At 47.8% G+C, this 17,085-nt stretch overlaps 1 protein-coding gene across 1 annotated transcript in view; it reads left to right on the top strand.

The window, feature by feature from the left end:
• The first annotated feature begins 8,449 nt into the window (after positions 1-8,449).
• Positions 8,450-17,085, top strand: part of LOC141219323 (microtubule-associated serine/threonine-protein kinase 3-like) — a 52,727-nt gene continuing 44,091 nt past the window's right edge. The window contains exons 1-7 of the mRNA XM_073666086.1: positions 8,450-8,458; positions 11,883-12,048; positions 12,155-12,253; positions 12,496-12,618; positions 12,763-12,872; positions 12,974-13,065; positions 13,462-13,598. Of these exons, the coding sequence (XP_073522187.1) occupies positions 8,450-8,458; positions 11,883-12,048; positions 12,155-12,253; positions 12,496-12,618; positions 12,763-12,872; positions 12,974-13,065; positions 13,462-13,598 (736 nt within the window). The remainder of the gene's footprint in view (positions 8,459-11,882; positions 12,049-12,154; positions 12,254-12,495; positions 12,619-12,762; positions 12,873-12,973; positions 13,066-13,461; positions 13,599-17,085) is intronic.

Here is a 17,085-nt window from a genome sequence, read left to right as displayed (position 1 = left end):
CAATAACACTGCACTTTAAAGTACGAGCTTAGTGACTGAGATTTCTGAAGTCTCATTCACATGCTGCGTTTCTTTTCTAGTGTTTTTAGTATTCTGCAGCTTGTCAATCCTTTTAGGGCCGTTGCAGCGTTTTTCACCAATTCAAATGAATGAGAAAAAAAACAATTAAAAACACAGCAAAAACGTGCGTATTTTACTCAATGTTTTTCCTGCCACCAGTTTGGTTTTTGTTGAACAAAAAATGCTGCAAAAATGCAACGTGTGAACTTACCCTTATACTGGTTGTGTTCTAATTGGAAATAAAAGAGAACGGTCATGATAACATGGAGATGGATTTTATTCTATGGAGTTTCCACTGTACACATTGCTCGGCAGCATCTGTTTGTGCAGAGTCGCCTCTTGAAGATTCTATCACAAGATTCCATCATGACATCACTGGTGATGCTCGCCCATTATGACATCACAGCTCACAGTCACTACTTCTACAATGTACACAGGGTAGCGGGTGCCATTTTGGCTCCATAGCTAGTTACTGAGCGCACTTACAGTTTCTCACTATGGCCGGATTTTTTCTGGATAATTTTCAGGTACAAGCACTATGGGGTATTCTTATCAACAATCGCCCTAACATTGTGCTTCTACCACCCGATGGCGTCCTCAGCTTCACTCACCGGCTGGTGGTGCAGCTAGTAAGGAACTGCCTGACCAAATACCAACAAGGTCATCTCACCTCAGAGTATGTGACGGATTTACTTCATAACATCAGGACATTACTACAGCAGGTAAATAGCGGACGCTCCGCACAAAACTTCTCCATATAGATAATTGAACCCGTTCTACACCCTGGTGACAAGCATTTTTATTGGTACAATTTCGGCACCATTTTTTTAAAGACACTGTGTCTGCGAATTCACACATAGAGTGTCTTCAATAAAATGGAGCCGGATAGCGTAGTATGCGCACACGCAAACCCCCATAGCCTCCCCACGTCCAGCAGGAGACCCCCATAGCCTCCCCACGTCCAGCAGAAGACCCCCATAGCCTCCCTACGTCCAGCAGGAGACCCCCATAGCCTCCCTACGTCCAGCAGGAGACTCTCATAAACTCCCCACGTCCAGCAAGAGACCCCCATAGCCACCCCACATCCAGCAGGAGACCCTCATAGCCTCCCTACGTCCAGCAGGAGACCCCCATAGCCTCAATGCATCAAGCAGGAGACCCCTATAACCTCCCCACGTCCAGCAGGAGACCCCTATAGCCTCCGCACATCTAACAGGAGACCCCCATAGTCTCCCCCGGTCCAGCAGGAGACCCTCATAGCCTCCCCACGTCCAGCAGGAGACCCCCATAGCCTCCCCATGTCCATCAGGAGACCCCCATAGCCTAAACACGTCCAGCAGGAGACCCCCATAGCCTCCCCACCTCCAACAGGAGACCCCCTATAGTCTCCCCACGTCCAGCAGAAGACCCCCATACCCTCCCCATGTCCAGCAGGAGAACCCCATAACCTCCCCACCTCCAGCAGGAGACCCCCATAGCCCCCCACCTCCAACAGGAGACCCCCATAGCCTCCCCACATCCAGCAGAAGACCCCCATAGCCTCCCTGCATCCAGCAGGAGACCCCCATAGCCTCAATGCATAAAGCAGGAGACCCCTATAACCTACCCACGTCCAGCAGGAGACCCCTATAGCCTCCACACGTCTAGCAGGAGACCCCCATAGTCTCCCCCGGTCCAGCAGGAGACCCTCATAGCCTCCCCACATCCAGCAGGAGACCCCCATAGCCTCCCCACGTCCATCAGGAGACCCCCAGAGCCTCCACACATCCAGCAGGAGACCCCCATAGCCTCAATGCATCGAGCAGGAGACCCCTATAGCCTCCCCACGTCCAGCAGGAAACCCCCATAGCCTCCGCAGGTCTAGCAGGAGACCCCATAGCCTCCCGTGGTCCAGCAGGAGACCCTCATAACCTCCCCACATCCAGCAAGAGACCCCCATAGCCCCCCCACATCCAGCAGGAGACCCTCATAGCCTCAACGCATAGAGCAGGAGACCCCCATAGCCTCCCCATGTCCAGCAGGAGAACCCCATAGCCTCCCCACATCCAGAAGGAGACCCCTTTAGCCTCCACACATCCAGCAGGAGACCCCATAGCCTCCCCATGTCCAGCAGGAGAACCTCATAGCCTCCGCACATCCAGCAGGAGACCCCCATAGCCTCCCCTGGTCCAGCAGGAGACCCTCATAGCCTCCCCACATCCAGCAGGAGACCCCCATAGCCTTCCCACGTCCAGCAGGAGACCCCCATAGCCTCCACACATCCAGCAGGAGACCCCCATAACCTCCGCACATCCAGCAGGAGACCCCAATAGCCTCCCCACATCCAGCAGGAGACCCCCATAGCCTCAATACATCCAGCAGGAGACCCCCATAGCCTCCCCACATCCAGCAGGACACCCCCATAGCCTCCATACATCCAGCAGGAGACCCCCATAGCCTCCGCATGTCCAGCAGGAGACCCGCATAGCCTCCCCACCTCCAGCAGGAGACCCCCATAGCCTCCATACATCCAGCAGGAGACCCCCATAGCCTCCACACGTCCAGCAGGAGACCCCCATAGCCTCCGCACATCCAGCAGGAGACCCCCATAGCCTCCCCACATCCAGCAGGAGACCCCCATAGCCTCCATACATCCAGCAGGAGACCCCCATAGCCTCCCCACATCCAGCAGGACACCCCCATAGCCTCCATACATCCAGCAGGAGACCCCCATAGCCTCCGCATGTCCAGCAGGAGACCCGCATAGCCTCCCCACCTCCAGCAGGAGACCCCCATAGCCTCCATACATCCAGCAGGAGACCCCCATAGCCTCCACACGTCCAGCAGGAGACCCCCATAGCCTCCGCACATCCAGCAGGAGACCCCCATAGCCTCCCCACATCCAGCAGGAGACCCCCATATCCTCTGCATGTCCAGCAGGAGACTCCCATAGCCTCTGCACGTCCAGCAGGAGACTCCCATAGACTTCTCACGTCCAGCAGGAGACCCTCATAGCCTCCACACGTCCAGCAGGAGACCCCCATAGCCTCAATGCATTGAGCAAGATACCGCATAACCTCCCCATGTACAGCAGTAGAACCCCATAAACTCCTCATGTCCAGCAGGAGACCCCCATAGCCTCCCAACATCCAGTAGGAGACTCCTATAGCCTCCCCACGTCCAGCAGGAGACCCCATAGCCTCTGCACGTCCAGCAGCAGACTCCCATAGACTCCCCACGTCCAGCAGGAGACCTCCATAGCCTCCACCCCTCCAGCAGGAGACCCCCTTAGCATCTGCATGTCCAGCAAGAGACCCCGATAGCCTCCCCACGTCCAGCAGAAGACCCCCATAGCATTCACACGTCTAGCAGGAGACCCCCATAGCCTTCCCCGGTCCAGCAGGAGACCCTCAAAGCCTCCCCACGTCCAGCAGGAGACCCCCATAGCCTCCCCACGTCCAGCAGGAAACCCCCATAGCCTCTGCACGTCCAGCAGGAGACTCCCATAGACTCCCCATGTCCAGCAAGAGACCCCCATAACCACCCCACATCCAGCAGGAGACCCTCATAGCCTCAACGCATCGAGCAGGAGACCCCCATGGCCTCCCTACGTCCAGCAGGAGACCCCCATAGCCTCCGCACGTCCTGCAGGAGACCCCCATAGCCTCTGCACGTCCAGCAGGAGACCCCCATAGCCTCCGCACGTCCAGCAGGAGACCCCCATAGCCTCCGCATGTCCAGCAGGAGACCCTCATAGCCTCCGCATGTCCAGCAGGAGACCGCCATAGCCTCCTCACGTCCAGCAGGAGACCCCTATAGCCTCTGCATGTCCAGCAGGAGACCCCCATAGCCTCTGCATGTCCATCAGGAGACCCCCATAGCCTCCGCACATCCAGCAGGAGACCCCCATAGCCTCCCCACGTCCAGCAGGAGACCCCCATTGCCTCTCCACGTCCAGCAGGAGACCTCCATACAGAGGCGTACATAGGAATCATGGGGCCCCATAGCAGAAGCGCTAAATGGAGCCCCTCCAAAAAAGTGAAAATTGTCGGGGATCAAGGAAGAGCATATCTCATAACTTTCCAGCCTTTACACAGTAATTTTTCTCCTGCTGAAGTCCTAGATTCCTCTTTTATTTCCCCATAAGGTATGATGCCAACAACAGTGCCCCCCCTAAACACAGTATGTTACCCCCATGGTGAATTCCTCCACATGCACAGTATAATGACTCTACCGTACCCCACCTCAACTCTCAAGGCAAAGTATGGTGACTCCAACACAGTATGATCCCCCAACTGTGACCCCCACACAGCCCTCCATGTAGTATAATGGCCCCACACCTCTCCACACAGTATAATGCACTCGCCATGGTACTCCACACAGTATAATGCACTCGCCATGGTCCTCTACACAGTATAATGCACTCACCATGGTCCTCCACACAGTATAATGCACTCCCTATGGTCCTCCACGCAGTACAATGCACTCCCAATGGTCCTCCACACAGTATAATGCACTCCCTATGGTCCTCCACACAGTATAATGCACTCCCTATGGTCCTCCACACAGTATAAGACATTCTTCATACAGAATACTGGCCCCCATATAGTCCTCTCCATACAGTATACTGGCCTGCATATAGTCCTCCATACAGTGTACTGGCCCCCATATAGTCCTCCATACAGTATACCGGCCTCCTTATAGTCCTCTATAGAGAATACTGGCCTCATATAGTCCTCCACACAGTGTATGGGTCCCAATATAGCCCTCCATACAGTGTATTGGCCCCCATATAGTCCTCCATACAGTATACTGGCCCCCATATAGTCCTCCATACAGAATACTGGCCCCCATATAGTCCTCCATACAGTGTACTGGCCCCCATATAGTCCCATATAGTCCTCAATACAGTATACTGGCCCTCATATAGTCCTCCACACAGTGTATGGGCCCCCATATAGTCCTCCCTACAGAATACTGGCCCCCATATAGTCCTCCCTACAGAATACTGGCCCCCATATAGTCCTCCATACAGTATACTGGCCCCCATATAGTCATCCATACAGTATACTGCCCCTCATATAGTCCTCCACACAGTGTATGGGCCCCCATATAGTCCTCCATACAGTGTACGAGCCCTTATATAGTGTATGGGCCCCAGGCCTCCATACATTAAAAAAAAAAAAAAATGACATACTCACCTCACCTGCTGCCGCTGCTCTGCTCTGGACTCCTCAGCGTCGCTGTCTTCCCGCTCTGCACTGTGACTGCTCAGCAGAGGGTGTGGTGGAAAGACGTCATCCCACCCTCTAACCTGAGACGTCACAGCACAGGACGCGGAAGACACCGGAGCTGCGGAGGCACGGGGAGAGGTAAGTATTGTGCCGGGGCCCTGAGCGGAGCGGGGCCCCCCGCCTGCTCAGGGACCCGACACTTGCCCGGGTGCTAACGCCGGGCCTGGGAGCGGAGCCTGTTGCAAGGGCCCCGCTGCGGGGCATACACGGTGCAGGCGACTGCTATGGGCCCCCCCCCGGCTCACGGGCCCCATAGCAGTGGCGTGGCCTGCCGCCATTGGCGGTACGCCACTGCCTCCATAGCCTCCCCACTTTTAGCAGGAGACCCCCCATAGCCATGATGAAATGACGCATACCTCTATTTCTGGCACCACACTCCTCCTCCATCCCCGTCCGCCTCCCGGTCTGGATGTGTTCTTCTATCTGCGGCCACATTGTGCAGGTACAGTGCGCTTGCGCAGTCTATAGCGGCTTCTGAAAGAAGGACCCATCCCTGGTTATATTATAGATAATGGTGGGATAGAAGTTTCTTTCCTCCAATATAAAACACGATGAGTCCCCAGAGTTATTGTATCTGCAGAGAGGAGCAAATGTCACATACAATGGCGGCCTCCTCCATTGTGACCTTTCTCATCTCAAAATTTTCCTTTTTGTTTCTTTTCCTCTTTTTAGGCTGAAGAAAGATCTCAATATGGAGATTTGGCTTTTATTAAAGACCTGGCCGAAAAAGTCCTGTGTGTACTGGAGCGTCCGGCTCGCTCATTGGAACGCCTGGTAAGGAGCCGTCATCTTCTCTAGCACACGTCTGATTTGTACAGTTACAATTGGCTGCATCTGTAAATGCAGGTTTAGTCCTTCCTGATTTATCTATGTGATGATTTAGTGTAAGGTTCCACATGTTAATTATATATATATTATATCTATCAGGAAACAGCAGAAGGCGACACCAAAGACGAGCAAAATCTAATCCCGGGACTGAACAGCGATCTGACTACAGGTAAGCCGATCACCCGACCTCCTACAAGAAATATCCAGATATTATAGAGAACAGGGAATAATCTTACATTTACTCTGTATATTCTGTGTAATGGGAACCTGTCAGCACATTTTTGCATATTGTGGTATGACTGTACTGGCCATTTCTCTGTAATAATTTTTTGCAGAAAACCAATGTCTCAGTCAAGGGAAATCTAAAGTAGAAGCCGTATACAAATCAGCATGGAAGTGCACTGGGGGCGTGGAAGAAGAAATCCATACTGTGACACGCCCCCAGTGCACTTCCAGGATAATCTGCATATTGCTCCTATGCTTCAGCTCTCTTACCATCACTCACATGTACAGCGAGGGTGGGGGGGTCCTCATTCATGTGATCATTGGGGGGTCCTCCATCATTTCCATTACATTTATTCATGGATGCGCCGTACGTTCACATATTTGGAATCCCTATATAATAAGTATTATTCCCATTTACAGACATCTTGTCATGTCTGAGTTATATTGTTGTAATATATATGTAGGATTAATATCGTCTAATACATTTTATTTCTTCATAATTTTTTCACTCTTTTAGAAACAACTGTGTTGGCGGATGCTGACAGTAGAATCTGTGAGATCCCGGAGATCCAACAATCTGACGGTGTAAGTATCATGGAGAGAGATGTCGGTGTATCACCAGATTATGGGGTGGGAATGACACGTCCAGTATTGTCCCCATATAACCATGGGATGTCTCTATTCTAAGAGGAGATGACAGAAGGGAGACGTTTTTGCATCTAGAGCTTTTTTCCAGCAGCTTCTATATCTTTATATAATTTCTTATTCTTTTATAGAGCGTGATCAAATCATTGACCCCGTCAAGACAGCCGCATAAGAGCGACTATGGGACATCCAAACTGATCAGCAGTGGAAGTTTTGGGTGAGTTTTCTGTTGGCATAATCCACGTTTCTCAAGGTTCCCAATGACAATGCTCCAGACTCTGTGCTCTGCCCTTCAGTGTTATCATAGGGAAATTATATGATCTGTAGGAAAACAAACTGTTAAGGAAAGGGATTAAAATAGAATAATATATTACACCTGCCTGTCCTAGACCCTCATCTGTTCTTACACTGCCACCCCCATCAGAGCTTCCCCCTCCTCCGCACCGGTCTGTTCTTTTCGGAATCCATTAGCGAACTGATAAGAGTAATTGGCAACACATGGTCAAGTGAGGGGGTGACACGAAATTTCATCAATGACATCTGCACCCCCCATCCTCCACCATGACCATGTGAGTCTACTCACTGGTCTCAGCAATAAAGACTGGCACAGAGGACAAGTGGCTATAATGGGTTTCATTTTTTGTAGCTCCTTCGCTCCCCTCCATTTAGTATGTTGTTATGTCTTGGGGTATGCGGGAGCATAATTAACGTCATGTTATGGCAATTGGACCACTTTTAATTTGGGCCAACTTTTATTTGCACTGAATCGTATCTACTGGTCAAATGTAGTGAATCTGCCCAAGAATAATTTCAGTAGATTCTCTCATCTGTAATGTGACCTGGGTGAGGGCTCCGGCGGACGTGGCATTGTGGACACCTCCCATAGGTGATCTATGTAGTGATCTTTTATCAAATTCTAGACATGGACTTCCAGTGACGGACAGACTTCTAGCATTAAACATTAGTACAAAACATTATATAATGACTTCTATAGATGTTCTTGTAGTAAAGATTCATTCTAACCATTGATTCTCTTTCTCTCCAGTGCCGTCTACTTAGCGCACCATAAAGACTCACACCAGATCTTTGCTTTGAAGAAAATGTTCAAGCGAAACCTGAACACTCCAAAAAGAGTGGCATTGGCCTTTCTGGAGAGGGACATCCTAACATTCGCTGATTGTCCCTTCGTGGTCTCCATGCTCTGCTCCTTTCCAACGAAATCTCACCTGTGTATGGTCATGGAGTATGTAGGAGGTAGGACATGTATATTGTAGTATATTCAGCCCATGTCTGCTTACATCTTATCACTGCTCATATAATTAGGAAAATTAGGACAGTTACATCCTCACAGTGCATTTACTGTAGGTTTTCTATTACCAAGATGCCTGGAAATTCATTGATCTGTGTGCAGCAGTGCTATGGTGCCAGTGAGTCAGATCGGGCCTGGCACCGCTCGGCACTGGGCCCCATTCCACCACCTGTCATCACAATTTCAGTGGTATTCACATTGTCAGAATATGAATACCGATGAAAACAATGGTGGATCAGGGAGCCAAAGGTTCCTAAATCCACCATTCAGCCTCCGCAGATGGGTCCGAGACTCCGTGTACTGCAGGTTCTTCGATGACGCCACAATATTGCATCTGTAGTGTGGAGTCTCAGTACTTACACTGCACAGGTGGGGCTGGTGGGGGCCATAACACTGAGTGATGGGGCAGGTGGAGACCATATGCTGAGTGGTAGGGCTGGTTGTGGCCATAATACTGAGTGGTGAGGCTGGTGAGGGCGATAATTCTAAGTGGTGAGGCTGGTGGGGGCCATAACACTAAGTAGTGGTGGGGGTCATAATACTGAGAGGTAGGGCTGGTGGGGGCTATAGTACTGAGTGGTGGGGCTGGTGGGTGCCTTACTACTAAGTGGTGGGGCTGGTGGGGGCCATAACACTGAGTGGTGGGGCTAATAAGGGCCATAATTCTGAGTAGTGGGGTTGGTGAGAGCGATAATACTGAGTGTTGATGCTGGTGGGGGCCATAATACTGAGAGGTGGGGCTGGTGGAGGTGGTAGTACTGAGTGGTGGGTGCCTTACTACTAAGTGGTGGGGCTGGTAGGGGCCGTAACAATGAGTGGTGGGGCTGGTGAGCGCCATAATACTGAGTCTTGAGGCTGGTGGGGGCCATAATACTGAGTAGTGGGGCTATTGTGTGCCTTACTACTAAGTGGAGGGACTGTTGGGGGCAATAACACTGAGTGGTGGGGCTGCTGAGGGCCATAATACTGAGTGGTGGGGCTGGTGAGAGCAATTATACTTAGTTGTTGGGCTGGTGGGGGCATAATACTGAGTTGTGAGATTGGTGGAAGCCATAATACTGAGAATTGAGGGTTGTGGGTACCATAATACTGAATGGTGTGCCGTGTGTGGGGCTATGGGGGACTGTGAATGCCGCTATATTGAGTTGGTGACTGTACATGCCCCTACACCCCCTGGGGGTCCTCATATTGAATGGTGTGCAGTGGGGGTCCTTATTCTGTGTGGGGATCCTAATTCTGTTTGATTGGCTTTGGGGGCCATCATACTGATTGGCAGTGGTGGAGACCATTATATTGTCTGAGGGGCTATGGGGGCCATTATATTAAGTAGGGGGGGCTGTGGGCGCCATTATACTGAGTAGGGGGCTGTGACTGGCCTCATACTGAGTGGGGACATTATAGACAGGTGCTACATCATATCTGTAAGGTGAAACTGGATTAAGATTTCACTGTGGGGATATCTAACTCAGTCTGTGGGTGGGGCATTTTTGGGAGCATCATACGCTAAAATGGCTATAAAAGGTGTATTGCTGTTGAGAACATCGATTGACTTCAGTAAGGGTTTTTTTTGAAGGGGCGTGCAGTTAGAACTTTTGCTATGGGGCCCTGAGATTTCTCTGTCCGCCACAGTCTGTGTGATCTCCCTGTAAGTCCGCACTGAGCATGTCAGTATCTCCAGCTGTAGACGAGATGTGACATCACTTTATGTTATTAGTTACATGGAGGACATTTCTCCATCGATTCAGACTAATATTATGTGCACTATACATTATATCTGTTTATATTCTCTCCTATCCCAATGTCTCTGCTCACTTCCCATTATACATCATGGTGATCTGCTGTATAAACCACTCACCGGTCATATTTCCTTTCTTCTATAGGTGGTGACTGTGAGACCCTCCTAAGCACCAGGGGTCCTCTATCTGTCCCCTTGGCCCGCTTATACTTTGGAGAAGCGGTTCTTGCTGTGGAATACCTCCATAGCTACGGTGTGGTGCACAGAGACCTGAAGCCGGATAAGTAAGTGCCCCTCGTAGTATAATAAAGGGGGGAAGTTATCATTTATTATCATACGGTCTGTGAGGCTAAAACCATCTTCTCTTCCACAGCCTCCTGATTACATCTGCTGGACACATAAAAGTTACCGATTTTGGGATTTCAAAAGTTGGTGTCATGATGCCAAAAACCAACACCTACAAGGAATTAGCGGAGGACATCACCAGGGAGTTCCTGGACCGTGAGGTGGGTAACACTTACAGGAATTTAGATTGTTCTTTACAAATCTCCAAGGACCAAAGCAAAGAAAGATCTTAAATATAACTTTTAATAGATACATTTAAAAGCACCCATATCAATATATAAAGAGAAAATCCATAAAATGTGGCGGCAGCAGTATTCTCCGATCGGGGTGTATTTATCTCCCGCGTCTGTCCACTGACTCATTGTGGCTATCTCCTAATATGATCCCCTGATGAACCCCAAATTAGGAGGGGGAGAAACGTGTTGGGACAATTTACAGATAAGTCCTCTGGTTACTGCTGACTAAAATGCTTTTTTGGCAACTTTTTTTGTAATTCGCACACTGGATAATGCTCTGTCCCAACATTTGGACGTGTCCTGTGTAGATCAGTCCTGACTATAGATTAGCCAGGGTGGTTATGAGGTTGTCTATATATACCGTCTGTCCTAGACTATTATCTTCATGCTCAATGTCATTATATAGGTGACTTGTTACTACTTTGGACATATTTATGTTCCTATGTTTACCGTTAATTGAGCACACGTGCTTTTATAATATTGTTCTTGTTGCCCGTAATTGCCAGCACTAATGTACTTTATGTATCTATAATAGGCTTCTGAATGATGGTTTATATATCATACTGAATTGTGTATAGATTGGTGCATTTGATATCGCTCTCTGTACTAGTGGAACTACATTATATCAGCTTCCCTGTTTCCATATAATTGATACATTGAATATTGCCTTTTTTTCATTCAGCATGTTAGCAGCAACATGACTGTCTGCCTTTCATCATTATCTGTATATGTGTATGTCTGTCTAGGGATGGATAGGGTCACGGAGGGTGTGCCGATGTGGAGCGGGGGCGCCAAACCGATTAGCTAGGGTGTCAACCTCCACTGGCAGACGGGATCTCAGCCCATTTGGGATCTCTAGGGCAAGCCTGCATGTCAATTATCCTACGTTTATCCCACTACCCATATATTGTACATTTTATGGATTTTGTCTTCATATATTGATATGGGTGCTTTTAAATGTAGCTATTAAAGATTATATTTTAAGGGGTTTTCTTTGTTTTGCTTTGGTATTTGGTTAACTAATATACCCCATCTGTTCACCTTGCCTTTGGCATATGTTTTTTTTTCTTTACAAATCTCATCACACTATTGTGTCTTCTCTACATTCTTCATTTCTAGAGAACGTTTCCATTGATATTTTATCTTTTGTCATTGTGTTTTTATGGCGAGAACGTGTTATAATAATCATTTTATCATTTTCATCTCTATCTTCTGTTGTTTTCCAGTTATGTGGCACCCCATATTACATCGCCCCAGAGGTCATCCTGAAAGAAGGCTATGGAAGACCTGTTGACTGGTGGTCAATGGGGATAATCCTACATAAATTTCTCACGGGATCTGTACCATTTGATGGAGATTCTGTAGCTGAGCTTTATGACAGGATTGTCATTGGTAAGTGGAATGATCCGACCATTGCTTTGATCAGTTACATTGGTTTAGGTGTTTACTTTGCTTTAGCTTACAGTCCAGTAAAGAGATTTTATTTTCTGTATAACAGGTGACATAATTTGGGATTGTAATTCCGCTCCTACTCCCAATGCACAGAACCTGATTACTGAGCTGCTCAGAACAAATCCTGCAGATAGACTTGGGACAGGTAAGAGATATAATACTATTCATATTAGTATTAATATTCACCTATCACACTTATCACTCATGTCCTTGAGGATCAACACTTCTCTATCAGATTGTCCATTTCTAGTTCTCCACACTATGACTTTCAGTCTTCTTCCTTCATGTTGACTCAGTTATGTCATTAATTCAGATTAAGTTAAACTGTTCAGATGTGAAGCAATCTCTGACAATGTCCACATCACTTTTGTTTTGTTCTTTTTCCAGGAGGATCACTTGAGATCAAGAGTCATCCATTCCTGAGTGACTTAGATTTTAACAACCTTCTAAGTCAGAAGCCAGAGTACATTCCTCAGCTTGCCTCAGATGTGGACAACAGCTTATTTATCGGTAAGTAGAAGAAGACATCATCTAGACTAAGCGGCTGTTTGTCTTGTCTTCCATAAAATGTAATAATCAGTACCCACTAATATTGTGATAAATGACGCCTGTTTTATACTAACAACCTCTAATAATACTTCATTACTTTTGTAGATCACTCTGAAATAGACCATTCGGTCTCAGAGGATGAGGAGGGTACAAGTGTGAACAATGAGAACCTTGACTTCCAAAATTTTACATCTTCTTCTGAAAGGCTTTCTAAAGTAAGTACCGTATGTACGCAATAAATCCAAAATATGTGAAACAAAAAAGACCTCTAAAAGTAAAAAAAAGTATTTCATATCTTGTTTTTGTCCATGTTTAGCTCTGTACCATCACTACCAGAAAGATGAATGATGAGGACCAGAAGTCTCCTCCAGAGTGTACGCCAGCAACCAATACAAATATCTCAGAAATGTGAGTAGATTATGGGGTCATTAATGGGAGTTCCAGGCTGATATATATGCACAACACATAATATAGGACATAAATACCATAATATCAAATTCAGCCTCAATGATTAGCGGTCATTGTGCTTTTGGCTTCAGAAACCGTTGGTGATAATAGCTCATAATTGCAGCCATTCACACGTATTAGAGCTGCCCATACTGTAGGAGAGATGTAGTATGACATGCCAGCCATTATTGCTAGTTGTTTTTCGCTCTGATCCATAGAAGGTAGATTGGAGCATAAAACCTTCCTCACTATGACTGTCATATGTCCTATTAGGCCCTCTAGTCGGTGTTCTTCTAGTGAGACCACCCCTTTTATTCTGCATTGACTTGTGATTTACATGTTTTTCTTAAATCATAGAATGGAAGAGTTGGAAGTTACCTCCTGGGTCTTCTGGTCCGACCCCCTGATTCTTCCTGACAGGCAGAAAGAATCGTTTTCTGAATCTGATAGCGACAATGCTATAAACAGCTTGTCATCCTCGTCCCCATCATCAGGTATGTATGTACAGCATCAAAAGGTGAATGTTGACTTCAAGGCTCAAATATTTGGTTTTTCTGTATTAGGTCTCCTATGTTGTCCAGGTTTCATGGATCCCAATTATGTTTTCCATGGGCCCATACTGTATTTCTATTTCCTTCATTTTATCCAGGAATTGTTTTCATGGATTCTGTAAAATACGTTTTAGCATCCAGGAACTCACTTCAATATAAGGAGACATCGTCTCCTATAGTAGAATATCGCTCATTAGTGATGCACCACGTGGCGGCACACAGGGCGCTTACTGCTCCATATCAGTGATACATCTAATGCCCCTCAGATTAGGTCATGAACGGTATATAGGACTTATTCTGCCCTATAATAATGCAATGCCAGATTATCAGGACTATAGGGGACAGGACTAGAACAATTCTTCTATATACAGTACACAAAGCAGATCCTATAAGAATATTTCTTTACTGAGTTTTTTTTACTTTCTGATCAGAATTTCCAACTGAAGAGGAAAGAAAATCTGAAATGAATCTGAGTATAGACCAACAAAACTCAGAAAATGGGAAAAAGGGGAAAAAGAGACGAGGTAAGTGTGAGAATCATCTCCATGTTGTGTGATGTTAGTGATGAGAATAAGTCATGGGGAGCAGATGTCATCTGTCAGTGATGGGATTGTCACATGTATGATGGCTGACAATGACCCCGGACATCTGTGTGAATAAGATTCCTCTGCTGTCCGGCCGGCCGGCCACACTGACCGCACAGTAGCATCATGTAATATGGAGTCCCATCACTTACATTGTATTTATTTCTCTTCTCTTAGGTTCCATCTTCCGCCGGATCTTATCATCCTGCCGGCGTGGACTATCCAGGGCAGCTCGTGCATTTGCATGCTGTCGCTGTTGCCCAAGTGTCATCTAAAAGACGGAAAAGCTCCGCATCTAGCGGAGTACAGCCGATCCACCATCACTGCTGGACCTGTAAAGAAGGACCTTCACCATCTACCTGTGGTCTTCTAACTGTAACACCTCTACCCGGACTTGTTTCGGTAATGCCTCTGTCACCAGGCTCCGCTGTATCCAAACTGCTCGCCTGACTTGGCTTTTTAAACTGATCACCTGGTATCTGACCCGGATTTCTTCCTGACTATGATTTTGTCTACTGCTTCTGTCCCTGATTTTGTTCATCCCTTATCCTTCTACCCTATCCCTAATAAAAAAAAAAAACAACTTCTATATTTATTGAGATTTTCTTATATCTATCAAACTTCACTCTGCATTCTGCTAAGCGATAAAAAATACATATTAACACTTCTGCTTTTAAAAGCATTTTTATATATATATATATATATATATATTATATATATATATATATATATATATATATAAATCAGGGCTGGACTGGGATGAAAAATGAAAATGCACGCCTGTCACACAAACCCCACCAGCCCACATACCACATCACCACCCCCCTCATCCCATTGAGGCACAATGAAAAGTTCAGCACATTTTGCTTTACTTGTTCATGCCCCTCACCACTCCATTATAGGGGATGTTTATTAAGCCACGTGTGAATGGAGCTGCAGTGCGAATGATCGACTACCGCTCCATTCACCCAGAGCTCTTCAAATCCCTGGTTCTCGGAAACAGTGGGGGTCCCGGCTGTTGGACTCCCAGCAATCAGAAAATTATTCCATATCCCAATGATAGAGGACAATTTCCAACCTTCAGATAACCCTTTTAAACAAGTTGTTCAGGATTAAGTTTTATTTAACCATAGGATTGTAGACATAGAAAATAATAAACCCATCAGTACTGACCCTCCCCAAAGCCAATGCCACCTCTTCTTCAGCAGAACAGGAGAAGTGGTACTGTGCAGTGTATATATACAGAATAATACAGATACTGAGAATTACACCCAGTATACAGGACAAGAGAAGTGGTACTGTGCAGTGTATATATACAGAATAATACAGATACTGAGAATGACACCCAGTATACAGGACAAGAGAAGTGGTACTGTGCAGTGTATATATACAGAATAATACAGATACTAAGAATTACACCCAGTATACAGGACAAGAGAAGTGGTACTGTGCAGTGTATATGACGCGCCCCTGGGCCTGTGTCGTGCTGCGTTGCGCACGCGGGAGCTTACCCGGAGCCGGATCTCTTGAGGGTTGTAGTCTCGTGGCGGTGATCCGGTCCGTGCCCAGGTAGTCAGACTAAGTGGCGCTGTATTAGCGGTAGATGTTGGACGACTACGCCACCCGTTGAGTACAGCTAAGGAGCTGCTGCTGCAGGGCAGACCGCTGAGGCCGGTGGTAGGATTGTGCAGCGTGATAGTATAACCCCCAACGGGAGGGGTATGGCCTCAAGGCAGCCGACGTGGATGATGGGGGTAGCAGGAACCACTCAGAGACGGTACGGTGTAGTTCAGGGTCTTTACTGGTGACAACGATAGACCCTCCCGGAGTACTGGCTAGCGATTGGGGCCTGGTCAGTCCTTGAGCAGATGGGATCTCCCCTGGCCAGGCGGAGTTGTAGGCCTCCCAAACTAACGATACTCTTCTGGCTACCTTGCTAGAAGCGGGTATAAGTAGCCCACGTCCCTGAGTGTACCGTGTGGTGCTCACCCGTATGGCCGGTGACTCGGGGCCTTCTAGTGGCTTCCGCTCCACGACGGCGGTGCTGGTCCCATGCGTGTGACCGTGCCTTCGGGTTTCTTGGCCAGAGGACCTGAAATCCCCTGCCGGTCGGTTCCTGCTGCTGGGTAAGGATTAGTCCCCACAGCCTCGGACTCCGGGTCCGGTGGTAACTCTTCAATCAGGGCGAGCTCTACAGCTGCCAGCCCCTGATTCCTTTTAGCACGACTTCCCCAGAGCTCCTGATCTCTCTTTCCTATAGCTGCTTCTCCTCTCTGTCTCTACTTCTGGCATGGCCCAGGAGCTGGGCCCAGCCGGAGCCACAGCTCCCTGTCAGCCCTCCTGGCTGAACTCTCCCTCTGAACTCTCTAACCCTGCCTCAGCCCTAGGTTTATATAGGGGAAGTTCTTCCCCTCCCAGGACTGGGCAGGAGGTGTGGCATGCATAGGATTCCTGACCAAGAGACCTCCCACCTGCTCTCAGACATAACATTGCTGTTACTGTGGAAACCAGACCCCTGGGGTGCCACATTCCCCCCTAGTGAAATTTAGTACTCCGGGACTAAACATATTTTTAGAAAAACATAACAAGGTATAAACAATAATAATACAATAAGAAAAACACATAAAGATGGTTACGGCGTGTCCGCAACTGGGTGCAGTCTTTGAAGAAAAGTAAGGTGTCCATTTCACCAAAACAGGGAGACGTAACCAGGTAGGGGTCTGTCCTGCCCCGAGTCCTTAACAGTCTTTAGTCCATTCCTGGGTTACGCTCCAACCATGTACAAAGGATTCCCGGTAAATCCACCAAAGACTCCCATAAATTACTAGAAACACATAATTATTTAC

This window comes from Phyllobates terribilis, unplaced genomic scaffold (genome assembly GCF_046119375.1).
Source record: "Phyllobates terribilis strain yellow unplaced genomic scaffold, ASM4611937v1 Scaffold_263__1_contigs__length_2631358, whole genome shotgun sequence".
Taxonomy (NCBI): Eukaryota; Metazoa; Chordata; class Amphibia; order Anura; family Dendrobatidae; genus Phyllobates; species Phyllobates terribilis.
Note: the sequence above shows the minus strand (reverse complement) of the source record. Positions and strands in the feature narration are given on the sequence as shown.